General features: G+C 34.8%; 2 protein-coding genes across 5 annotated transcripts in view; both read right to left on the bottom strand.

The window, feature by feature from the left end:
• On the bottom strand, positions 1–11,162 carry serpinc1 (serpin peptidase inhibitor, clade C (antithrombin), member 1). Its single transcript, XM_051095042.1, has 8 exons — positions 10,997–11,162; positions 8,690–9,050; positions 8,398–8,613; positions 8,182–8,319; positions 3,480–3,698; positions 3,232–3,406; positions 869–933; positions 1–785 (listed from the first exon to the last, which is right to left on the bottom strand). The coding sequence occupies exons 2-8, from the start codon at positions 9,047–9,049 to the stop codon at positions 606–608; spliced, it is 1,353 nt and encodes a 450-aa protein (XP_050950999.1). The 5' UTR covers position 9,050; positions 10,997–11,162; the 3' UTR covers positions 1–605.
• Positions 11,163–11,316: 154 nt separating this feature from the next.
• The window catches only part of rc3h1a (ring finger and CCCH-type domains 1a), a 33,326-nt gene continuing 18,082 nt past the window's right edge, over positions 11,317–26,560 (bottom strand). For all 4 annotated transcript variants that reach the window (XM_051095045.1, XM_051095044.1, XM_051095048.1 and 1 more), the window contains exons 11-20: positions 24,387–24,589; positions 23,980–24,299; positions 23,734–23,895; positions 22,144–22,290; positions 21,552–21,765; positions 21,381–21,465; positions 21,174–21,276; positions 19,790–19,921; positions 19,456–19,547; positions 11,317–18,449 (exon numbers count right to left, since the gene is read on the bottom strand). In XM_051095045.1, the coding sequence (XP_050951002.1) occupies positions 18,293–18,449; positions 19,456–19,547; positions 19,790–19,921; positions 21,174–21,276; positions 21,381–21,465; positions 21,552–21,765; positions 22,144–22,290; positions 23,734–23,895; positions 23,980–24,299; positions 24,387–24,589 (1,615 nt within the window). In that variant the 3' untranslated portion in view covers positions 11,317–18,292. The remainder of the gene's footprint in view (positions 18,450–19,455; positions 19,548–19,789; positions 19,922–21,173; positions 21,277–21,380; positions 21,466–21,551; positions 21,766–22,143; positions 22,291–23,733; positions 23,896–23,979; positions 24,300–24,386; positions 24,590–26,560) is intronic.

The raw sequence follows: 26,560 nt of genomic DNA on the forward strand, positions 1-26,560 counted from the left end.
AAAACATAGTCAATTAATTTTAATATCAAACCAGTATATTTATTAAAGAAAAAAATGTTTTAAAAAGAAATTATATTTGTAGGTGATTAAGGTTTAGTAATTAATCTGATTTTACGATTACTTAAAATCTGAGACTTTTCACATTTAAAATGGTACAGGAATCAGAAAGATTAATCATTAATCAATGTGAATGCCATTTTCACAATAACCACTATGTTTTTCCTCACTGGCAGTGTGTCAAGTCCATTCTTCTAAATAGAAATAAAGCACTTTAAGTGTAACTGTGAAGGATTTTTAATTATGTTCTTTAAATGTATACTTATGTAAGCCCAGATTGTGTGATACTGCTAAACCCAAATTTCTAATATGAAAAAAATAAACCTGTTTTATCCTTGTTTTGTGCCTGTACATATTGCATTTTTTATTTCTCTTTCAAATCCTCTCGATGTGTTCATTTCCAGTGTTTGGTGGACTGATAAAAACAACATATTGTGACAAATTTAACATTCATTATTAAGCAATAATAAGAAACAAGGCAGCCTCGTCGAAATTAAAAACGAACTACAAGGGTGATCAATAATCATCCTCATAGTGTTAGATCCATATTAGCTGCTCCCACAAGGATTTGCGACTCGGCCGGTGAAGATCAACGCGTTGATGCTTGACTCGCGGATCAGCAAAAGAAAAGGCCGGTCCGCGACAAAATGCTCCCGGTAGAGGTTTAAGGAACGTCCGGTAGCAACAACCGCTGTGGCAGCGGCAGCCTCGCTACCTTCTTCATTCACCTGAAGAATTGAAAAACCAGGTCATTGGCTAATGCATAAAAACATGGTACTTGAGTTTGCAAACAATAATGAATGAATTTTACCTCAAGGAAGGCCTTATGGTAGGCGTCGGAGATGTACAATTTGGGTCCTTCATCGGCAACCATCCCTAGTGCAGCATAACATCAGAATATTATTGTGTAGATTCATCTAAACTTAATATTTCACCCCAACAATGAACACAAATCCATTCAGCAAAAAATTCACAGTACAAGGTGCTTAAAGTGCTTGAAGCACTTGAGTTTGACTTTTTGAAATTTAAGGCCTGGAAAACCCTTTGAAATAGCAATGTTCCTGAAGAGGTACCTGAAAAGTTTTTGAATTATTGAAAGACAATGTATCTAATTTTGTCAATAAGCACATATCTTTTCACGCAATTTAAAAAACATCATACCTTTTTTTGCTTATTTCACTTAATGTCCGAAAACAATTAAGCAAGTAGCAGTACTGACGGTGTTGTGTAAACATGGCTGAAGACGCAAGAGAAATTGAACCAAATCGAGTCGTTTACGCTTGAACAGCTCCGATTGATTCGAGCTCCTGACTTTGACCATTCATTTCAAGTGATTCGCTAGCAAAAACCGGATCAAATTTTCACTTGTAAAGATAAAGAAAAAAACTATGAATCAGTTAAACCATTGTGTCGCGAAATTATTTACTGTTTTGAAGCGTTACAAGCGTATCGCGAATTGCAAATCATTTGTTTCAGATGAGGACTTCAAACAAAGTTCAACAAAGTTGCGATCTAAGTCAAATGAGTCCTGATCAGTCGAGTCCTGATCTAAAAATGCTGGTTTGCGAATCATTATTCAGATCTGGACTTCAGAGTGTGGATTGTGAATTTGATTTAGATCAGGACTTTGGAGTGGGTTCGCAAATATTTTCCCTTAGATCGGAACTTAGGATCACAGATCACACATCATTTGATTCAGATCGGGACTTCTGAGTGTGTATTGTGAATCATTTGATTTAGATCGGAACGGGTTTGTGAATCATTTTGCGAATTGAATAATTCAAATCAAATGATTTGCGATACGCAATTTGAAGTCCCGATCTAAATCAAATGATTGGCGATATGCAAAGTTGTGATCTAAGTTCTGATCAGTTGAGTCCTGATCTAAAAATGCTGGTTCATGAATCATTATTCAGATCTAGACTTCAGAGTGTGGATTGTAATTAATTTGATTTAGATCAGGACTTTGGAGTGGGTTTGCATAACTTTTCCTTGATCGCAGATCGCGAATCATTTGATTCAGATCGAGACTTTGTGTATCGCGAATCATTTGATTCAGATCGGGACTTTGTGTATCGCGAATCATTTGATTCAGATCGAGACTTTGTGTATCGTGAATCATTTGATTCAGAATCATTTGATTCAGATTGGGACTTTGTGTATCGCGAATCATTTGATTCAGATCGAGACTCTGTGTATTGCGAATCATTCGATTCAGATCGGGACTTTGTGTATCGCGAATCATTTGATTCAGATTGAGACTCTGTGTATCACAAATCATTTGATTCAGATCGGGACTTTGTGTATCGCGAATCATTTGATTCAGATCGAGACTTTGTGTATCACAAATCATTTGATTCAGATCGGGACTTTGTGTATCGCGAATCATTTGATTCAGATCGAGACTCTGTGTATTGCGAATCATTTGATTTAGATCGGAACATGTTTGTGAATCATTTTGCAAATTAAATAATACAAATCAAATGATTTGCGATACGCAATTTGAAATCTCGATCTACGTCAAATGATTCACGCTCCACACTCCAAGTCCTGATCTGAAATGATGGTTCGCGGATCATTATTAAGATCGGGACTTCAAAGTGTGGATCGCGAATAATTTGATTTAGGTAAGGACTTTGGTTTGGGTTCAAATCGTGTTTCAGATTAGGATTTTGGAGCGATTTCTGTTTTTTTTTTTCTTAAACAGTAGAAAACATCAAACCATTAAGACAATTATTAAAACAAAACAAAGGAAAATGAATGTATACACAAATTCAAATCCCTTAAGAAAATTAACTGGTTTTATATGGTGAAAGTGTAGTATACTTTCTAATACTTTCATAGTAATGTTCTGCATGTGCTTCACTTTGGTTTAACCATTTTCTATTAGTATATTTTTATTTACCTATTTTTTCTTTTTTTAGAATTTGAAATAGAAGACATTGTTCGATAAGTGTGATTGAAGTCCTTGAAAATCAAAAAAGTAGTGCTTGAAAGTTTATGTTACAGTATCTGTACAGACCCTGAGTCTATATGACTTGTGCTCAATATTCCTAGTCTTATGAAGCTTTTAAGTTCTATAGAAGAACATGACCACGTTTTTTTGTGTGTGTGTGAACTATCCATTTGAAAGTTTTAAAGTCAAAGCAATAGCAAATCTTTCTATTTTCATACCTGGGAGACTGGCGTTTTCTGGACTAAAAAGATCTTTAAGGCCCATATTCGATAGCTGCTCTTTGAGGCTGAAGTTGTCCTCAATACGGAAACGAGGAACCTGGACGGTCACCGTGGTCTCCTTCATGGCTTGTAACCAACCCTCAAGTTTCTTGAGGCTCATGTGTTCCACCACCTTAATTGGATGCAGTGTTGTTAGGTTTGATCTTTGAGGAGAACATTTTGTCTGTTGTTTATAATTGACTTACTTTTGACAGGGTTGTATCTTCCTCAGGTAATATGAGCACCATTGTGATGTCACCACCGTTGTAGGGCAATTCAAGGATCTTCACGTTGTCGTCTTGGATTCTGGCATAATGAAATTTCCTCTCTTGGTACATCATGGAGACTGGACACTTATGTGTCTCGCTGACGTGGAAGTCTAACTTCATGATATTTTGCTTATCAAACTTGTGTTTCCACTGACCCTGGAACACAAAAACTACATTGTAACAGAGTTCTCAAATCAGGGGTGTTCAGGCCAACTCATGAAGGGCCACTTTCTAGAGTTTAGCTCCAACAAATGTTCTTCTAGTCATCCTGAAGAATTTGCCAAGGTCAATACATGAATAAAACAAATTAAACTTTTAATTTTTTTAAGTCATCATTTTATTTCAGCTATTCATAACTTGCAAATCAAGATCTAAATAAAATGTTTCTGAGGAAATAATCCCTTCAAATCCGCCTGTTGGAATGTGTAGGGTTAAATAAAAGACGCCGAATTCTCCCGCCTAATGCATTCAGCTCTGTGATTGGTGGATTAGCTATAAAACTACCAAGCAATAGTAAATCAATGAGACTAATGAACCAAACGATAGTAAATTAGTGAGACTAATTTTAACTGACAGGAAAATTGACCAATCATATCTTTCCCCTAAACGGGTGGAGTGTAATATCACCACCTTTATGACAAGTTTAGCTACTATGGAAACCATTCACATGGAAGCTAGTAACGAAGTAGTCGTTTGCAAGATTAACTTTTAAAGGAAAGTAAAGAAAAGACACACACAGAAACCTTTTGAGAGGCATTTCAACCCCAGCAACTTACATCTGTCTTCAAGTAATTCAGTCGTCAATGGGTAAGTTAACTACATATAACTGGCCGCCGCGCCAATTGTTTTTATTTTCTGGCCGTTGCTGTAATTTGATTTGCGCGCTTTATTTGAGAAAAGACGTTTTGTAGAATTAGTGGTTAGTCGAACAATTTACTAACTTTGTGCTTATTTTCTGTAATTCTCCACAGTAATGACATGTAAGTTTGTGTTTTGTTACTTTGGATTAGAAACAAGTCTTATCCTTTAAATCCTGTCAATTTTGTCGTCGAGTCAAAAAAAGATAAAGGCGGTTTTGACGCTCTTGACGTAACATCGCCTCAGTTCAAGCGGCAAAACGTTGTAACATGACACTAGATGAGTAAAGTTTGAGAACAAACTTTAAGTTGGCTTGAGAAAGCCTAGCCTGAAAGTTTGAAGCAGTTGTAAAAGTACGGAAGCAGCTAGCATGATTTAACACATTGCTTACATGATTTAACATGTTGTTAACATGTTTTAGCATGATTAGCTTGTTGCTTGCATTTTTATAGGCTGATTACAATGTTGTTAGCATGATTGGCATGTTGTTGTTATAATTTTCAAGTTACTAGAATGTTGTTAGCATGATTAGCAAGTTATTAGCATTTTTCTAGCCTGATTAGCAAAGTTGCTAGCATGTTTCTAGCATGATTAGCAAGTTATTAGCATGTTAGCATGATTAGCATGTTGTTATCATAATTTTCAAGTTACTAGAATGTTGTTAGCATGATTAGCAAGTTATTAGCATTTTTCTAGCCTGATTAACAAAGTTGCTAGCATGTTTCTAGCATGATTAGCAAGTTATTAGCATGTTAGCATGATTAGCATGTTGCTAGCATGATTAGCAAGTTACTAGGATGTTGCTAGCATGATTAACAAGTTACTAGCATGTTGCTAGCATGATTTAGATAGCTAGATAGATTAGAAATATTAGAAATATTAGAGTGGAAGCTTAAATGAGTCTAAATTGATTAGAAACATTACATAGAAGGGAAGTTTGATTGAGCTTCAAGGGATTCTGGGAGTTTGAAGAGTGTTGCTCATTTGAACATTCTGTCAATGTAAGTCTGTGGGATTTTTGGTGGCTTTGATTGTCTGGTTTACGAAAACCATAAGCTGGATCAGTTAGAAAAGATATAGCACACCGAGTCAGACCAGTCTGAAGGTCTGGGGTGAGTTTGGTGGTTCTTGCTTGAAAGCTCTAGGAGGAGACAGATACTGAAATTTGGCTCAGAAGAAGAAGAATAATTATATTCTTAAATGGTAGATCAGTAAGTTGGCTTTCTCAAGCCAAGTTAATAAAAATGAATGAACATCTCACGTCTCCTTTAATCGCTCAATCAGTGTTTGAACCGCAGAAACCGTTAACAAAATTGCTTGTAAACAATGTAACTTAGCATTACTTTTACCTGAGGCAAGTCATTGTGTCCACAAATCCTAGTTTGCTAGATAAAGAGCACTTATTTAAATATATGTCCTATATTAGCTTATATTTTATTTAACCTGCTAGTGATGTCTTAATTATTGAAAGTATATTTAAGTTATAAAAACAGACGCTGTGTAGAAACTTGAGTAGGCTAGATTACACCAGTAGCTTAGAAAGTGTTAACTAAAAACAAATTTATGTAAAGACCACAACTTAAGTAAACCACTGTTTAACAAAAAAAAGAAAGAAAAGAAAAGTAATTTTATGTTTAGGCCCAATTTTCCCTGCTGCTTTACTGAGCAGGTAGCGTACCATGACTTCCCTGGTGAAAAAACCAGCATATGCTGGTAGGCATGTTTTGATGCTGGGATGCTGGTTAGGTATGTTTTGATGCTGGTTTAAGCTGGTCCTTGACCAGCAACATGACCAGCAAAAACCAGCAAAAGACCAGCATAAACCAGCATCAAAACATACCTACCAGCATATGCTGTTTTTTTCACCAGGGTTCAAAACTGAGGTACGAACCAAACCGTCATTTTTGCGTACAATTACACACCATGATTTTGTCTAGGGTGCTGACGTGCATGTGACTAATTTGCTTTGCTGTTAACTCTGTCATGATGTGTTATTAAATGCTTACATTCAGATTTGTTGATATTTATGTGTTAGGAGGGGATGTCTGTCATACATTTTGCCATCCAGCTCATTGTCACCCTATCCTGCTTAAGTGCACACATTGATTTTGTGATGATGCAGTTATTTGTAATAAGGATTTGTGTTATACTTGAATGAGCTGTTTTTTGCTTGTGCTGTAATTTGTTAAAGGTAACTAGAAGAGGACACAGTAAGCTAGGCTAGCTAGCCAAGGTTTGAGGGCAGACATTGTCTTACTGTTGGGAGGTGAGAGGGTCTGTATTACTTACCCTGGTGAAAAAAACAGCATATGCTGGTAGGTATGTTTTGATGCTGGGATGCTGGTTAGGTATGTTTTGATGCTGGTTTATGCTGGTCATTTTGCTGGTCAAGGACCAGCTTAAACCAGCATCAAAACCTACCTAACCAGCATCCCAGCATCAAAACATACCTACCAGCATATGCTGTTTTTTTCACCAGGGTACTATTGGAGAAAACGTAATGGTCAACTTGGATTACGTGTGCCTTGATAACCAATCACATTACAACCTTGACGTCATTGAATTTCAGTTAGAGTTGTGCGAGAATCAGTCGCAGTTTACGGATACCATAGGAATGAATCAGAAGCGCCGTAAGCTGAATCCCACCTGTCGCAAAAAGTCAGTGACTTCTCTTATAAAACCACTTTTTTTTGGTGTAAAATCCAAAACAACTGTTTAGTGTAAAACATGATGAGGATTAGCCGATAGACTGTCGATTTTAATAAATAAGCTATTTCCTCAATTTAGCATAGTGAAGCCTCTTCTACATTGACATCCGTTAAAAAAAAACTGTCTGATCTCCTTCACTGCACCACAGCATTAGCTTTAGCATATAGCCGATGCTTTTTTGGCTAAAGGTTGCAGACTTGACTTTTAGTGGCTTTGTTGAGGGTATGTGCTAAATATGTTAAGTTTTTCGTTTGCGTTTTTAAACATTTTCGACAATGTTGTCGAATTAGATCTGCAAAAATGACTAAAAGCACTGTATTATGCATGCCAGGCCAGTAGTTGGCGATGTCGAACACTAACTGCCTGTGAACGTGCGTTTCTACAGACTGAACAAATAATGAGCTTGATTTCACTGCTTCCAAAAATGCACATTTTCGTACTTTAAAGACAATTCAAGTACGGCATCATTTTCAGAAACGTGCACTTTGAAACATATTTTTGAAAAATTGCATCTTCAGGTCCCCAATATGCAGTTGTTGTGTAAATGAACGCCAAAATTCACCAAAAAGTTTTTAATTGAAAATGCTAGATAGAGCCCAACTAAGGGTATGTTTACCCTAGTTCGCTTTCGTTTTAAAACGCCTAACTTTTGCTACAGTTACGCCTGCTGTTTACACTGCTTTGGCATTTTCGACCCTTGAAAATGAAGACTTTTTTGACTAGTTTGAAAACTCTAGGGTTGCATTTCATTGTAAAAGGACCAAAACTTAAGACTTTTGAAAACGATAGCGTGGCTGCCCACATTCGCTCTGCGTATCGTTGACGACCGTGTAAACGATAACAACATGCTCATGCTCATTGAATGGTCATGTGACATGTTATCGGTTGTTTAGTGTGGATGGAGATCATTTGTGAAACAGTGAAAACAGTTTTAAAATGAAGCCAAGTGTAAACATGGCTGAAGAGTCACAGTTTGTGATTTAAATGGTGTTGGAGCTAAACTCTGCGGGATGGTGGACACCCCCAAAAAATGGCATCTTAATTACACATATCTTTCTGCATCCTCACTTACTTTGAAGTAGATTGCATTCACCAAGACTAATATGGTGTTGGAGTCTATTGAACCTTGTGGCAGGGTGTCTTTTATTCGGTTCTCAGTCTTGTTGGCAATCCATTCATTTATCGTCATCCTTGAATCTTCCGGTTTCTCCTGAAGGATGAAACTTGAATGTTTAGTACAAGGTGAAGCATTAGATGCCCAACATTTTGACACTTATGCCAATGTAACCTTAAAATTGAGAGGCAGCAATTTGGCTCCATAGACCATCTCACTGATGTGCTGGTAGGACTCATTAAAAAGCGTAGATTTGTCTCCAAACAAACGGTTTGCGGAAACCAGTTCCGTCGTTTCGTGCTTTTTACGGTATAGTCGGCAATTCAGCTTGGCGAAGAAGAAATGAACCTGGTCTGAGGTCTTCTCCTTTATCGTATCAAACTGAAACACCTACATGTAAAAAAATGGAGAAGTTGTTGACTTGCTCAAGTGTGCTTTATTTGGTGTTACAATGACTTGATCTTACTTTCATGAGCTGCTCCAGTGTGGTGTTACAAGCCCCCAGCTTGGTCATGGCGAAAGCTGTTGAGATACTAATTGGCGACAGAAAGATGTTTTTATCGTCGGACTTTCCCTCGGCAAGCTGCTTGAAAAACGAGAGGGCGAAGCGGCTGTTGGCTTTGGACAGTTCCCACACTCGAGGGTTGGTGCCAGCTGGGATCTTCTCAGGTTTTTCAGTTGGTTGTGGTTCAAGATCCGGGCTGCGGTAGATGCACATTGGCTCCAAAGGTAGATCTTTGGGCTTTGCGAAGCAGATATCTTTGGCTGCCTGGACCGAACAGAGGGCGAGTGCCCACAAAGCCCACGTACATGCCAACAACTTCATCCTGCCCAAGGTGGAATGGGAAAGCAGCCCAGGAAAAGCAGATCAGTGCAAATTCTAGTGGTCAGACAAGTCATGGAATCATGCAGTACAATGTCTACAGCGAGCTGAGACTTGTATGGCTTAATATAACATAAATGATGTCTCTTACTGAAATATGTAGTACAAAACGCATGTAAGACTTATGTTATTTAAAAAATCCACTTCGTTTTATACATATTTTGGACTATGGGAGGCGCCATTATTTCGATGACGTGAAATGGCTGCTGGAGCTACCTATTGCAGTTTTTACCAAAACACAACTCTGAATAAGCAACTTGGAAAATAAAATACTCCTACAATTACACATTGTGTGGCTTTTGATTGTAATTTTCATTTGAAGCGCAAGAAGCGACGCAAGTCTTCACTACTTTTCCTAGTGATAAGATGAGCAAAGAATGGGAAGATGCCTGTGGACAAATGAAACATCCTAAAGACCGATGTCTTTGTTCTGTCCAATTTAGCCCTGATGCCTCTAAGGCTTTTAGTAGAGCACAGCTACTGAAGGAGCTTACAAACGGCAGAGACAAGAAACGCTAGATGCTATCCTGGCAGGACGTAAACATGCCGACATTTGTCATGATGCCGCAGCCTCTGAAGGTGTTTGTCCGTGTGGATTCCACTCAATATTCGGGGCGTTTAGACTCCTTGTGGGGGAAAAATGATGGTATAGCATTACGCTTGTATCCATCGCCACCTATAAGCTCTTTCAGTAGTTGTGGTCATCCAGGGCTCTATGTTTACTTTTCTTTTTAGGAGCAATTAAAAAAATGTAGGAGCACAGTCAAGATTTCAGAAGCACCTTCTAATAAAATAATAAATATTAAATAAATAATAAAATCTGATAAAAAATTAGCCTTCTCTTTACGAGGAGATATTTGAGTGATTTACAGGGGATTTTTTTGTTTTTACCTTTATAATGGCATTTTTCTAACTTTATTGAAAGTATGTCATCTTATGTCAATTTGTTTTAAAAATTATATTTTATAAGCCTTTCTATATTTTATAAGCCTTTCTAAATTTCTAAGTAAAACAACAGAATAAGAAAAAGTAGAGTAAGTTACCAATCAAATTCAAAATGTGTCTTTATGAATGGGAAATTGAATTATTGATTCACTAGATTAGTTTAAAAACGCATGTTCATTCATAAACAAAACACTGTCGTGTTTGAATGGAGATGCGCAGCGGCTCAGTTATGAAGTAATAGTTCGAACTGTTTTTGACGACGAAACAGCAAAATCAGGCAATAGTGTTATAGTCAATGTCACTTAATATTAAGTTCTTATTTAACTGTAATAAATCAATATCTCATTTACAAGCTCAAGCATTATAGTCAATGAAGCTCTCTTATTTACAGTCTCTACACTTTATGAAAGGATTCATAAGATATGTCTGTGATACATTACTCAATGTTGAAAAAACACAGAAACCTTTGAAGCTCCCCTCCCCCCCAGTCCCAAATATGTATAAAATGACATGGATTTTAAATAACGTAAGTCTTTCATGGGTTTTCTGCTACATATTTCGGTCAGAGATTTATTAATATAGGTTATATTAAGCCATACAAGTCTTAATAACCCGGGGTTCCCTTTAAGCAAAGAGCAAACTTTTCAACAACGAAATACAATGAAAAACAGCTTTCACTTTAAAATCCTCAATGGTTACAAAGAAATAAAACCATTTTAAGTTTAAAGTACCATGTCTAAGCCAATTTTGAGAGTTTTTACTTTATTAATCATACACTGCTACGAACATTTTATCTTAATACCATCACTTCCAGTGGTTGATTTGACTTACAATTGTTTGCGAATTGAGGTAAAAAGTTCAATTTTAAACCCTAAGAATCACCAAAGTTTGATATAACTGTTCTAGTACAGTTGCTCCTCCAACGCATTTAAACATTTCACATACCTGACGGTGTTGTATTTCCTTGTTAAAGAACAGTTTTGAGGGTATGTTGTACTAAAGTAAGCAGCAAAGTGAAGAAAACACTGTTCTCTGGACAGGTCAGTGCCCTTAAGAGCACTGGAGTGACTAGAGACGAAAATTTGCTCAGGACAACCTTTGTGCTATTGATTCATTTTGTTAGACACAAGCAAAGCAAATTTGAGTAATATTGTGGAACCTGTTTTTTTTTTTTTTTTTCGTAACAAAACATTATTTCAGTACAAACGCCTGAGGTAAAACCATTTTGTTTGTTGCCGTAAAAGTGCAAGAAAGACAAGACGAACGTGGTTTACAATATTATTTATTCATAATCCATGCCAGAATCACTGTTGCACATAAAATACATTTCTTATTAAATAATTTTTTTCAAGTTTTTCGATATCTAATTCAAAAAATCCAGTTAGTAATACCCCCTGCCCTCTTAAAGAAGAAAAGCAATTGTATTATACAAAAATGCAATCCAAAATTTCACACAGTGAATTCTTGTACAAAGAGAAAAAAAAAAAGGTATTACAACTACATCCACATTGGAGAAATATTCTAAACATTCCTTAATGGAGTATAATATACAAACATTTACTTTCTTATTCAGGTTGAAGTTAAAGTGTACCTTAATTTAAGCAGTCTATCATGAGATAACATGGGAGAAATCATCAAAAACAATCATATATCCCGATGTTAGAAATCATGGTGAAAAGACCACAATGCAACACCCCATCTCACGAAAAAAAAATAGTCAATACATGAGTGCAAGCAATGAGTTACAGTGGGAACAAACATACAGAAATAAGATGGACAGCACTCTCTTTGGACACACTTGAACAAACACAATCATTCGTTTCAAAACTACTTTCTACAGCTAGAAGCTAAAACACTAAAGCCTGTATTTGTGCACAACCTTTGTTTTCAAGTAACATTATGACTTCTCATAAATCTACTACGTGTGTATGTGCACGGCACATACTTTCCCCTTCAGGCCAGGGAACAATATGTACCATTAATCATTTATCTCTGTGGGAAAACATACTACAATCTTGGGTGTTTCAGGCACCAAGTGTCACTCACTTTTCTAGTTTTTATGATGATTGACACCAATTAATTCTACATTCGCATTTTAAACCACGAAACCTGAATGTAGTCAACAATCACAATAAGAAAATGAGTTCCAGTGAAGAAACTTTGAGGCTTTTCATTACACACTAATCATAAATACAATATATTTTTTTAAGAAGTCAGCACTGGGTAGATGAACCTCATGAAAAAAAGTGTCAAATTTCACCTCAAAATCAACAGAATTTTAATAAACTGCATTAAAATAAAACACATCTTTAGGATTATTAAGATTTGTTTGTTTGTATTGAAAGATGCTTACAAAATGTCATTACCACAATGCAGGAAAATCGATTCGTGGATCGATTCAGCGATTTTTCTGAATCCGTCATTTTTTTTCCTCTCTTTAATCAATTCTAAACTAGTTTTTGACGACCTTATGTAATACAGTAACAAACTGTTTTTTTTTTTAATTAAAAACAAGTAGTACTTTCAACAAGGGGTCGACCGTTTATTGGCACCGATATTAAGCATTTTTATAGTTATCGGTATCAGTTGTCTTCAAAATCAGTTTGCCGATAAAATGATTTAAAAGCATTAAAAAAAAAAACGCCCTTGTTATTCTTATTTTGACTTTATTTTCATTTTTACACCAGACATGTATATTATTAAAAATATTGATTATCATCTAAATGATCTGTAATAACTGGTACCAGCATCTGCCCTGAAAAAAAAACACATTATATATCGGTTCAAAATATAGGTTATCAGTCTACTTGATCGGTAATAATCAGTATCAGCATTGGCCCTGAAAAATGCATATCTGTCAACCCCTCCTGTAAACATTACAATGATGTATTAATAATTAAAATTGTTTAAATTTAAAACTATTATAATAAACTAGGTCTTGACCGATTATTGTACCGATATTAAGCATTTTTATGGTTATCGGTATCAGTAATTTTCAAAGCCGATTTGTCGATTAAAATAATTTAAAAGCATTTAAAGAGTTCTTGTCAGAGCTCTTGTTATTCTTAATTTTGACATTAATTTTTACACCAGACATGTATATATTGGTTATCAGTCTACTTGATCTGTAATAATCTGTATCAGCATTGGCCCTGAAAAATGCATATGTCAACCCCTACTGTAAACACTGCAATGATTTATCAATTACATTTTTTAAATTAAAACCTAATATTATAAACTAGGGCTTGACTGATTATCAGCACCGATATTAAACATTTTTATGGTTATCGGTATCGGTAATTTTCAAAACCAATTTGTCGATTTAAAATAATTTAAAAGCATTTAAAGAGTTTTTGTCAGAGCCCTTGTTGTTCTTAATTTTGACGTTAATTTTAATTTTTACGCCAGACATATATATCGGTTCAAAATATCGGTCTACTGTAATAATCTGTGTCGGCATCGGCCCTAAAAACATAACGGTCAACGCCTACTATAAACGTTACAATGATGTATCAATAATTATTTTATTTATTTTTGATAATGTATTACAATAAAGTAGTACTCTGTGCTTTATGTAATGAATATAATATTCACAATGCAACTGCAAATGCACATATTTTGGGGTGAAATGTGTTAAAAACTAACCTCAGAATTGATTCCAGACAGAATCATGATGCATTTGAAAACAAATCACAGAATTGATCCATGAATTTATTTATTGTGACACCCCTTTGCAATTCAGTAACAGAAACGTTTTTTTTTAAATCCAAAAACAGGCAGTACTATAAACCAGGGCTCGACTGATTATCGGCGCAGATATTAAGCATTTTAATGGTTATTGGTATTGATGACTTTCAAAATTGATTTGTGATGTAATTTAATAATTTAATAGCATTTAAAGAGATTTTGTGAGAGCCTGTGTTATTCTTAATTGTTCAATCGGTTCAAAAATATCGGTTATCGGTCTACTTGATCTGTAATAATCGGTATCTGCATCGGCCCTGGGAAAGAAAAACATATCGGTCGACCCCCTACTATTACAATGATATATAAATAATTTAACTTATAAACTTTTTTTTTTTCTATTTTTAACGTATTACTCAGTGCTTATGAAAATGCTATTCACAAAGCAAAAAATGGGATATTTTGGGGTGAAATGTGACAAGTTTCATGTGATTCACCTTGGTAAACATTTTGGTTCCCTTTTCAAATCGACAGTGATTCCCACTGGCTCATGGGTGATCATGTAAATGTTGCTTTGCAACAATAGTTCAAAACAGTTGGTTTTCAAACGGCTGACTTCAAATACAGAATTTCAAAACCACAATAAATCAAGCCCTTCTGCAAGAGTTTATACAATCTGCATTTCGTTTAAGAAAATCTTCGTTAGGTACATAGGAATTGTATTAATGGCTTTTATGAGAGCAGTAAACCTTGATTTGTTTATCAGTATCATCAAAGCTCCAATATTGTCATTAAATATGAAAATAATCCTTGATACTTTCCTCTCTAAAATATCAATATCAAACTATGACAAAATACACAGACTTGTCTTTGTTTTCCTGTTCCAATTCAGACTCTTCGAAGAACCCAAACATCAAAAGACCACCATCACACTATGAAACATGCTTAAATACTCAAGTTCACTTGCATGAAACATACACAAAATGGCTAGAAAAACAAATGACCTGGCAAAAAATTCCTTTGTCTCAGAAAGGATAGGCAGTACTCTGTTTGGCGGTCTGAAAGCCTGCAGATTCGAAGAGATCATTTAATATAAATGCTGACTTTGAAGACTGAGAGGAGTTGAATATTATAAATAGAGATGGTTCAGCTACATCTAAATACCCAACGCATGAACAACTGCAGATCTGCATAAAGGCACAGTCTTTAAGTCTTCAAGTCTCTAAACTGGTTAAGCGACAATTGCAGTCCTGAAGAACAAACAAACAAAACAAAGAGCGCGCAACATGATGTTTACACCCAAATATACTAAAATCAACCCTGAGATAAAGACAGAGGTGTTCCTTTAAAACAACAACAAAAAAATGATGGTTACCCATTGTGGATCTTCTTATTCTAGATCCTAAAAAGGCTTACAAGAGCGTTTAACATGCCTTTTCGCGTTCGCGTAATCCATTTAGTGGCTTTAAACAAACAACAAAAAGCTTTCTCTGTTTCTTTCAAACAAATTTTGGATTCGTGCTATCCTTAAAATCTACACTGTGCTTCACAGCGGTTTCCTAAATGAAGTTGCGATATCCAATCTTGACGATTGCTTAAATGTCAAAAGCTCAGACCAAAGCGACAGTAATAACGAAAATAATACAAACAATAAATCAACTCCAACTTAAGAAAAGTTCCACCAAAATAGGTGCTTTTAAGGTTGCGGTAGGATGTCTCAAGAGACCATTATATGCTAGCAGAAAACAAAAAGCTAAAACAGACTAACCTCCAACTTAAAGCTAAATTATTGAGGCATGACAGTGTTTCGTAAGTGATGAGATCTCACCACCGAGGAAGAAACTACAAGGAAGAATGCAAGTTTGAGATGTACAGTGCAAGTGTTTTGGTAAACCAACTGGCTGACGGAAATATGTTGTTGTGTACTTTAACGATAAGGCAAATTCCACATTTTTCTTCATGTTGTTTATTATTTATTTATTTTTGTTTGTTTGATAACTAGATTTCTGAAATCTGCACAGATAATGTGACAAACGTCTGCAGAATCTACAAAGTTTTACTTTTACACCCAAAAACATTGGAGAACCACCTAGTGGTGGGACTCTAAAGCTCACTTGGATTGATGCAACTACTCAATTTTTGGTTGGGTTGGAAACAAAACCAATTCTGAAAAATGTGAAATATGAAAGCATTCATGCTTAGTGGTTTGGCTCTCTTATTGGAATAGTCCATCCAAAAATGATAATTCGCTGAAATTTTACTAATCCTCAGGCCATCCAAGATTGAAAAAAATTCACCAATCTTTAAGAATCCAAACATCCATAAGTAATCCACACGACTCCAATCCATCAATTAACGTCTTTTTATACAAATGTGCAGCTTTTCACATCAAATTTCTTTCATTTTAACTTTGAACTATTGCTTCGGTCCAAAATATGAGTCCATAATCCATAATAACGTTTCATCCAGTGAAAAGGTCTATCCACGGTTGTCCTCCCCCATCAATAGTCCATATCTTTTTACATCATTTTTGGTTCTAAATGTGCTTGATGTGGTCATATTTCTCTTTTGGTTCAAACAATGATGTTATTCATTGTAGAAAGCAATATTATGGACTGGTATTTTAGCGGCAAGCAACAGTTCGAAGTTAAAAGCGTTTTAAAGAAGGATTTATTACAAACTCGTCTGCTGTCGTTTGCTTTCAAACGATTAATCGCATCCAAAATGAAAGTTTTTATCTACATAATATGTGTGTATTTACAGTGTTTATTTATTATGTATAGATAAATGCACACACATGCATGGATATATTTTAGTAAAATGTTATGTTTATATATTAAATATATTTAGATATAATATTAATTGTATGAATAAAAATATATACATGTAAATACATGTAAATATTTTCTAAATATACGCTGTATGTGTGTGTATTTATATATACGCATAATAAATATACACATTACATATATATTATGTAAACAAAAACTTTTATTTTGGATGCGATTAATTGTGATTAATCAATGGAGTTCTGTGGACTATTGTGAAGTTTTTATCAGCTGTCTGGATTGTAGTGGTTGAGCAAGTCATGTAATGCTAAACGTCTTCAAATCCGATGAAGAACCAAACTCATTTACATCCTGGATGGCCTGAGGGCGAGTACATTTTCAGCAATTTTCATTTTTGGGTGAACTATTCCCAGCTTTTCAAGTCCAAACAGTTTCCTTCAAGACACCTGACTGAAAAGCAAAGTATTCGAGCTTTTTAATCTCCCATCAGTAGTACAATGAAGTCGAGGAGGACTGTGATGTACACGCTTGAGCCCAGCCTGTAGGGGATTTCAATCGAACCGGCCCATCAAAACAACGTTCTTCAAACTTCAAAGACGAAACGGAAAATGAAGGAGAGTCTTGAGGCAGCTACGACTGGATCAAAGTCTTTCTTTTTGCTTTGAATAAACGCCACATCTTTCAGGATGAAAAACACCACATATACAAAAAAAAACTCAAACGTGGCTCGATCCGAAGATCGTAATTTCACTGACAAAGTGAAGAGTAGTATTTACGCATTCTTACAACAGAATGCATCTTTATGCATCACCGTAGTAGGTTTCTTTCCATCCTCAGGATGGAAAAATGTAACTATACCCACTATGAAAAAACCAGAGTGATCTGGATTGTTATTTCTATTCACGTCCACAAAATATAGAGGCCGAATAATGCATCCCTGAGGACATTACAGAACAGAACAGAAGATGATGATTACAGGCGGTTCAATCGAAATCCCACAGGCGGTGTAGTATAATATGCTGAAAACAATACAAGGGCCCTATTAAGACTGGAAAAGGCTTTTGGGTTTGTTGGCATGAGTGCAATTGAGGTTAAATCAGTGAACATTTGGGTTTAGAGCATTACTATAACGATCACACTGTAATGAAGCCTAATGTTTGAAACACAATACATAGTTTTGACCGTCATGATAAAGCAAAATGGTTTCCATTGGTTGAATATGCAGCAAGCCTGCTGTTATCATAAAAAAAACAATGAATTTAAACACTGTAAACTCTGACAGAAGTGTAAGTGTAAACGCCACACCAAGCACGAGCAAGAGCGGAACTACCGAAAACGTAGCACATGATAAAAACGCAATTTTGAAACCCAAGAGAGTGGATTAACGATAGCCTGACGAATACTTAAGACTGAGGGTTTTTCGGATTCACCCTGATTTATGCGGCATGGAAAAAGGCTCGTCTCAGGAAGAGGGTGAACAAAAAAACAGGAAGAAAATACTCGACAGCAGATACTGCTGTAAAAGGAAACAAAACCAGGGCATGATTGTGCAAGTCTGTTGAGGCACATGCACAGTGAATCCCACCCAAACTCCACCCATGTTTGCGTGTTTGAGGGTCAGCGGAGAAAGCGAAACGCTTAGGATTAAGCGAATGAATGGCGGGTGTTATACAGCATTGATGGAGCATCCTGCTTTAGAGGATTTAACCTGGCATAGGAGAGGGGCGGTGGTTGTTGCCGAAGGGGAATCTGAGGTAGAAAGAGCCGGCTAGGAGTGGACGACTCCGTTCTTGGGTAAATCAGGGCTGCTGGCCACCTGTTCGGAGGACAAACTGAGAGATGACGTCTTGCTGGTTAGTGAGGACATGCTGCTGCTGACGAGACCGCAGTCTTGGACCAGACTGATGGAGCCGTTTGAGCCCTCACTATAAGCAAAGAGAGAAAAAGGCGATGAGAACTACTATATACTACAATATATATATATTTAATTATATATATTACAATGCCATTTTAGTGCTAGGTTACAAATAAATAAATAAATAAATAATACGATTACAAGATTAAAGTCGTAATATTTTGAGAAAAAATCTAAATTACGAGAATAAAGTCAAAATATATACAAAGTATATATTATTTGTATATATATATACATATATATAAGTTAAAAATTGCAAGAATGAAGTCAAAATATTTTGAGAATAAAGTCAAAATTATGAGAATAAGGTCTGAATATAATGAGGGGAAAAAAGTCAAAATTATGAGAATAAAGTCAATTTTTTCAACTATTCTCCAATGTTTCGACCTTATTCTCATAATTTTGACTTTATTCTCGTAATATTTCAACTCAGTCAAAATATTTAAACCGTATGCTTTATTCTTGTAATTTCAACTTTATTCTCAAAATATTTAGACTATTCTTAAAATATTTTAAGAATAAAGACAAAATTCTGACTTTATTCTCAATTTCGACGTTACTCTCATAATTTTGACTTTATTCTCAAAATATTTCGACTTTATTCTCAAGGTATTTCAACTTTATTCTCGTAATTTCGACTTTATTCTCAAAATATTTCGACTTTATTCTCAATTTCAACGTTACTCTCGTAATTTTGACTTTATTCTCAAAATATTTGAACTTTATTCTCAAATGTTTCGACCTTATTCTTTTAAATTCGACTTTATTCTCGAAATTACGACTATATTCTCAAACTTATGACTTTATTCTCAAAATATTTTATATATCAGAGATACACCGATTGCCATTTTCATGGCCGTTTCCGATATTATTATTATTATTTTTTTTTTTTTTTATTTTTTTTTTTTTTTTTGTAAGTGTGACCTGCCAATACAGATTTTCTTTCTAAGACCAGCTCGAATCAGTGCATCTCTTATCTATATATTTTTGATTTAAAGCACATTTTATTATTTCACCTAAGAGTAAGTGGATGCTCATCTCGTTGCAAAGCATGTTCGTCTTGTCCATTTTCGACTGAGACTCGCTTGTACTTGCCATCGTGGTTCTCCTGAAGGCAAAATATTTTACAGCAATGACTTTTAACACTGCACTGAGTGAACAGAAATATAAAAGGTCCTGAAATTACATTCCACGGTACCAGTTTAAAAAAGCACTGCTCTTACAAATGACCTTGCTTAAAAATGGATTTTCTCAAGAAATGGCCACAGTCTCATGAATTATTCACTGGTAATAGAATATATTAATTATGAATAATTAATAGAAGCTCTATAAATTGCGTGTCTCGCTTACCATGGCCATCTCCTGTGTCCTCATGACGATATCTCTCTCCACCTGGTGCAGCTCGAGACTCAGCTGTTCACTGGACAAATTCCCAGATGACCAGTCCACTCGAGATGACTGAGACATAACTGAGCTCGGGTTCTGCCCAAAGAGTTAGAGAGAGAGAGAGAGAGAGAGAGAGAGAAGCTGAATCATTAAAACAACAACAACAAAAGACATTATAATTGGGATTAATAAATGGGATTTATTCTAGAAAATCAATACTGATAATATAATTTATACAATATATTATGCATTTATATACACACACACACACAATATACTTTATATTATAAAAAATTCCCTACAAAAATAATATAATATTGCCAGATATATAAAACAATATAAAATATACTGTATTAGTTGTATTCAATAAAAAATGTAATAAAAAAACCCTTTAATTTAATTAAGAACTATTAAAACAACAAAGATACTATATATATATATATATATATATATATATATATATATATATATATATATATATATATATATATATATATATATATATATATATATATATATATATATATATATATATGGTGTTTTTTTTTGTTTTGTTTTTTTACATTTTTAATAGAACAACAATACTACTACTAATATAAAATGAAAAAATAAAAATAAAAAAAAAATATATATATATATATATTCTATATATATCTATATATATCTATCTATCTATCTCTATATATATATATATCCACACTTTATTTAAATTGCTATAAATATTTTAAATATATTTCTATTACAATACACACTATATTATAAAATATGATGTACACAAATAGTAATAAAAAAATATACTGTAAAAATATTTTATAAATATTAAAGTGAATAATTTATATTTTGTAATTTAGTTGTACTGAATACAGATAATATGTATATTTTAAAATATATAAAAGGAAATGTAAAGGAAAATATAGAAAATATAGAAAACTATATTAAAACAACAAGGCAATTATAATATTTTTGTTATTTAAGAATAACAATACTAATATTATAATAATAATAATATTATAGATATTATAATTTACACAATGTGTACATAATAATAAAAATTTTATATTTATTTATTTATTTAAATTGCTTTATATTGCTATATATAGACTATATTTTTAAATATTCCATGCAGAAAAAAAACTGGAAAAAACAAAAAAACTTAAATATACATAAAATTTACTTTTTTATATTTTATAATTTATATACTATTATTATTACCATTATATAATACTATTACTATTACTAGTATTTTATTATTATTTTCTAAGTGATTATTTTATACTTTGGTGTCAGTATCAGACAAGGTGTGAACAGGCCATTAAAATGACACATCCATCAGGACGGACGGTCTCACCTCCAGGCCGCGACTCTGCGTCTGCTGGCTGATTTGCAGGTTGACCTGCTGTAGCTCCATCCTCAGCTGCTCACGCGCCTGCACGGCAGGGGATAAACTGGATCTGCGGGATAGGTGGAAAACATTTGGCTCGTTTAGAACATTTCTACAATCAAACTACACTGAACCCAAGTGACTTCTAGTAAAGGGTGGGGCAGGGCGACATACCGCTCGCTGAAGTGCCCCTGAGACGTTTGGTGTGGCTGGTAGGAGTCGCCACTCCACCCGCTGTGATTCGCATAGGTGTAGTCAGCTTAGAAGAGAAGACAAGGCCCATTCAAAAACACTGAAATAACATGTCTCATTAGCAGTGCTAAGACAAAGCAGGAGGAGTTTTACCAGCAGAAGCATTGTGTTTGGCTGAGTTTGGCAAGGATGGCATGGGGCTGTTTGGCGGGTAGCCCGGTTTAGACGTGCGCGAGATGACTCCAAAACGAGACACGGTCGGCAGGGAGCCAAAGGGAATGATGGGGTCGTCGTCTTTGACTTCTGCCGCTCTGCGTTGAAGCTCCAAGCCGTGTACTCTCAGGCTTTTGCCTTTGTCTAAATTTTGCTGCGAGAAATGGTTACAATTAGCGTATGAATATGCTAATTATTTAAACGCATCCAACTGTATTGTTTAATATATTTAAGATTATTATCCAAGCATTAGCCTGAGCCTGAACTGTTAACAAAACTCACTGGTTGTCTGTAATATATAGATATGGCCTTTGGTTTGTCAACAGTATGATTAGTACAAACTAGACAGAATAAACACTGATAACCTTTTGTAACAGAACACCCATTGAAAACATGAATGCGTGAGAGCAATGGGACAAAATCCCATTGCAATGTGAAGCCTTTCGGCTTGTATAAAAAAGTATATTTTTTTAAAAAAAAAAAAAAACATGCTTGAGGATCCCTTATGTACCTTTGAACAGGAAAAACTTACTGCGTCCATGGCATTCATGCCCTCTTTGGACTTTATCTCCTTGCCGCCGATGTAGGAACCGAAGGTGTCACATGACCAAGGCGAATATGAGCTGGTGTAGTCCGATTCCCGGAAGTGTCCAAAACCGTGGGAGTTCTCTTCCATGTACTGCAAACAACATTGTGGCAACTCAATACCAAACACTATTTACTAGGAGTACATGATTTGACTTGGGAACAAAATCGAAGTCCATTTTTTTCTGATAAAATGCTATTTAAAATGCATTAAAAAAAGCTCCAGATTTGTTGTGCTAGTTTGTAGGATTGCACAATTTGTCCCAACATTTTGTGATTAGATATCAATATAAATACACTTTTAAACAAACAAAAATAATAATTATGTTAAATAGTTAATTATGTTAAACAGTATATTAATAATGTTTTTTTAAAATTACAATACTAATGCAGAAATATACATACAAGTTAATAATAGCTATTATTAAATACAATCATAAAAATAAGAAATTACTTATTTTAAATATAATTATTTTATTTAGAACTAGTTGCACCATTATTACATGCTTTTAAAAATTACAATACTAATATGTATAAATAATAAATACAATAATATTAAAATTAAATATTTAAAATGTATTCAATTTCAGATTTTATAGATTTCAGAAAAAGATTACGTACCAGTTGTATTATTATTATTATCATTATTATTATTATTATTATTATTATTAAAAAATAAATCCTTAAAATAGATGGAATTTCACTAAAATAGATTTCAGAGAAAAATATTTTTTTTACAGTACCAGTTGTACTAATTATTATTATAATTCTTATTATTATTACTATTATTAATTTATTTATTTTTATAAAACTTATTTATTGCTCTCTTAATTTGTTTATTTTTAAACAGTAAACCATATTTTTTTTTAACCAACATTTTTATTATTATTATTATTATTATTATTATAAATATATATTTCACTAAAATAGATAAAAAATTGAATATTTTACAGCACCAGTTGTACTATTATTTATTTATTTATTTGTTTGTTTATTTATTTATACAAAACTAATTTATTGCTGTCTTAATTTCTTTATTTTCAAACATTAAACCATTATTTTATTCAGATTAAACATGCAGCCTTTCTACATTTTGATTTAATATTATTATTATTATTATTATTATTATCATCATCATCACTAATATTAAAATATACATTTAAAATAGATATAATTTCACTAAAATAGATTACAGAAATATTTTTACAGTAGCAGTTGTACTATTATTATTGTTGTTGTTATTATGATTATTATTATTATTATTATTATTTTTACAAACTAATTTATAGCTTAAAATGGTCTTAATGTCTTTATTTTTAAACACTAACCCGTTATTTTATTTAGATTAAACATGCATCCCTTCCACATTTAGTTTATTATTATTATTATTATTATTATTACTACTACATGTATGTATTTTTACGAAACTAATTTATGGCTGTCTTAGTTTCTTGATTTTCAAACATTAAACCATTATTTAATTTAGATTAAATTTTGCTTATTATTATTTCTGTGAAGTATTAATCATCTGGCTTACATGGCTCTGTCCCCTCATGTCCTGAGGGTAGCTGGGCTCGTACGAGTGCGAGGAGCTGAAGGGTGAGGGGGAAGCAACCTTTCTGTCCTCGAGCTGGGCCATGATCTCCTGTCTTCGACGGTGCAGGTAGTCTAGGGAGGGCTGAGTTCGTGTGTAGGGATTCTGCGGACAAATGATGAGGTTATGTTTTCTTCTTCTTTGAAATGAGACCAGTGCAGTTCGAATATTGTAGGTAATGGATCTTACCCTTTGATAATTCCTGATCTGACTGGAGTGGTTATAGCTGTCTGGTTCTGGCAGGTATGAAGAGCTTTGGGGTGGTAGCGGTGGGGGAATATCCGGACTCCTACGGACCAGCTCGTCCCGCGGGGGGAACGTTTGAGGATGAGAGTAGGATGAGTGGCGACGGCCATCGTGGTGTGAAGGGTATCCGTAATGGGAGTTGGTGCACTGGCGCTCTGAGTTGTAGGAACTGGAATAGGAGTCAGGATATGGTGGCATGCCTGGATCTGGAGCGGGGTGACGGGCGTAGCGTGAGTGGACGTGGTGGTGAGGATAAGGATTGGCTGTTGAAATGAGAAAAATGAAGAGTTTTTCCATCTAGAACTGCTTAATGTAATGTGTTTGTTCCAAAAATGAGAGTGTTTTGGTACCTGCAGGGTACTGGTTGGATTCATATTGGCCGGAGGGTGGCAGAGGGCCTCTGGTCTCAGAGTAATACAGTTCAGACTGGTGTGGTGAATACATGTGAGGAACTCTAGGCACCGCAGACATGTGCTTCTGTCCCACTGCGCCATCGCCAGCCATCCTGGAGTGGGAATTCATTAGCATCCCTGGCTTCGGGATGGGTTCCAATCTGCAAATCGTGAGATAATGTGCATAAACGCTCTGCAGTCTCACTTTTTTTTAAATTAAACTTACTATGACTGATGTCATAGTAAGCTGGATATGTATAGCAGTCATGTTATGAACTAAAATGGTTTAAAATCAATAATTTCAGCTAGTTTATTGAAATGAAGCTGAATTTTAATACTTTTTTTAGTTAGTCACCAAGCCAAAAGTTCTATTTTTATTTTATTTTTTTGTTCGTCATCTAATAATTATATTTTATATATAAAATAGGGATGCACGATATTATCGGACTGATATCGGAATCGGCCGATAATGACTTCAAATGTAAATATCGGCATCGGCCCGATATGAAACATTATGCCGATATGTTTTGCCGATAAGATGAATATGTTAACTCACATGTGCTAAGGGTGTGCTAGGGATTAGATCATGTCAGCAGTGTGGCTCATTCTTGAAGCCAAGTTTTGACTGAATGAGGAGTAGATTCACTGTTTTGGATCGCTGCATTTAAACTGAGAATACACATACAGAATGATGCATAGCAATAGCATGTGCAGTGGCAGCAGTGGCTATAGGAGAAAACGCGCCGTTGTTCCATTTGGGATCATTTACTGTTCGCCTGTTTCATATCCAGTCACTAGATCGCTAAATGCACATTTTAAATGGTTTTATGGTGCTCTTTGTTGTATTTTGAAACCCAATGGCTGTGTTTGCACATGACATGATCTGCATTTAAAATAAAAAGTAATTACGGCGCGCGGTCAGTGAATTCTCTTTCTTCGGCGGCGCAACGGCAAAACACACTGTTGCTCATATGAAACATTTTTCGTGAATATGACACAAGTGAGGTACAAAGCATTCTTTATAAGTTAAATAATTGGTTAGCAGGCAAATGTTAGTAGCGACCATACTTTTGGATTCATGCCGTTCGAGCCAATACATTTAAAGCCATAAGCGGCTGTGTGTCCTGTTTTCCCGGTTGGTCACGAATTGCCACAAACTTAATAATATTTATAGTTTCTTTTCACAAATCATCACCGTCTCACCCTTTAATTTCGCAGGTTTGTTTTCTTGTCATTTACTTTTAATCCATGTTGTCGGATCATTTATGCGGGTAAACTGCGTGTGGGAAATAAAAGATTTCGTGGCAATAAATTAAGAATTCGTTAATACGACTTTTTAATTCGTTCCCTTATTTTACAAATTAATAAATTAATAAAACGTAGGAACGAATTAACAAGTTGTAGGAAATAATTATGTTCGTGTCCCGCAGCCCTGTCAGAGCGCAGTGCACCGTATAAAATAATTAGAAATTATAATTAAACATGACTTAGTGACTACATTTCTATTACTTTCTTTCCATGTTGAATGCCTTTGTATTGCAGGGCTCTAGACTGATCAAAACTGTCACTTTTTTTTTTTTTTTTTTTTTTTTAATGTGCAAGTTAAAATTTGACGTGGTCGCACTGCTCCATACAGCGCGGGTTACAGAGTTACAAAGCCGTGGCATATTCAGGATTTCACTGATCACGCGAAGAGTAGTTTTCGTTGTGAGCGCTTCGGGTGTAGAGCCTGGTTTGTATTTGTAGTGTCAGCACGAGCCAGGTGGTGACGGCAAAAAGGACGCGACTATTCTGGAAAGATGGCGGACGGAGGATTTGGTTTTCGAGTAGGGTAAAAGACCGCTTGTTAAACCAGAGAAGGTAAACATGTTGGTATTCTTGTGCAAAAAAAGTGTACTGTTTTGCCAGTTGGTCACGAATTGCGACATAACTTAATATTTTTATTTTCCCAAATCCTCACCGTCTCACCCTTTAATTTCTTAGGTTTATTTTCTTGTCATTCACTTTTAATCCATGTTTTCGTATCTCTTACTGTGATAAATTGCGGGTGGGAAATAAAATATTTCGTGGGAATAAATTAACAATTCGTTAATACTACATATTAATTCGTTCCCTCATTTTACAGATTAATA

This window comes from Labeo rohita, chromosome 22 (genome assembly GCF_022985175.1).
Source record: "Labeo rohita strain BAU-BD-2019 chromosome 22, IGBB_LRoh.1.0, whole genome shotgun sequence".
Taxonomy (NCBI): Eukaryota; Metazoa; Chordata; class Actinopteri; order Cypriniformes; family Cyprinidae; genus Labeo; species Labeo rohita.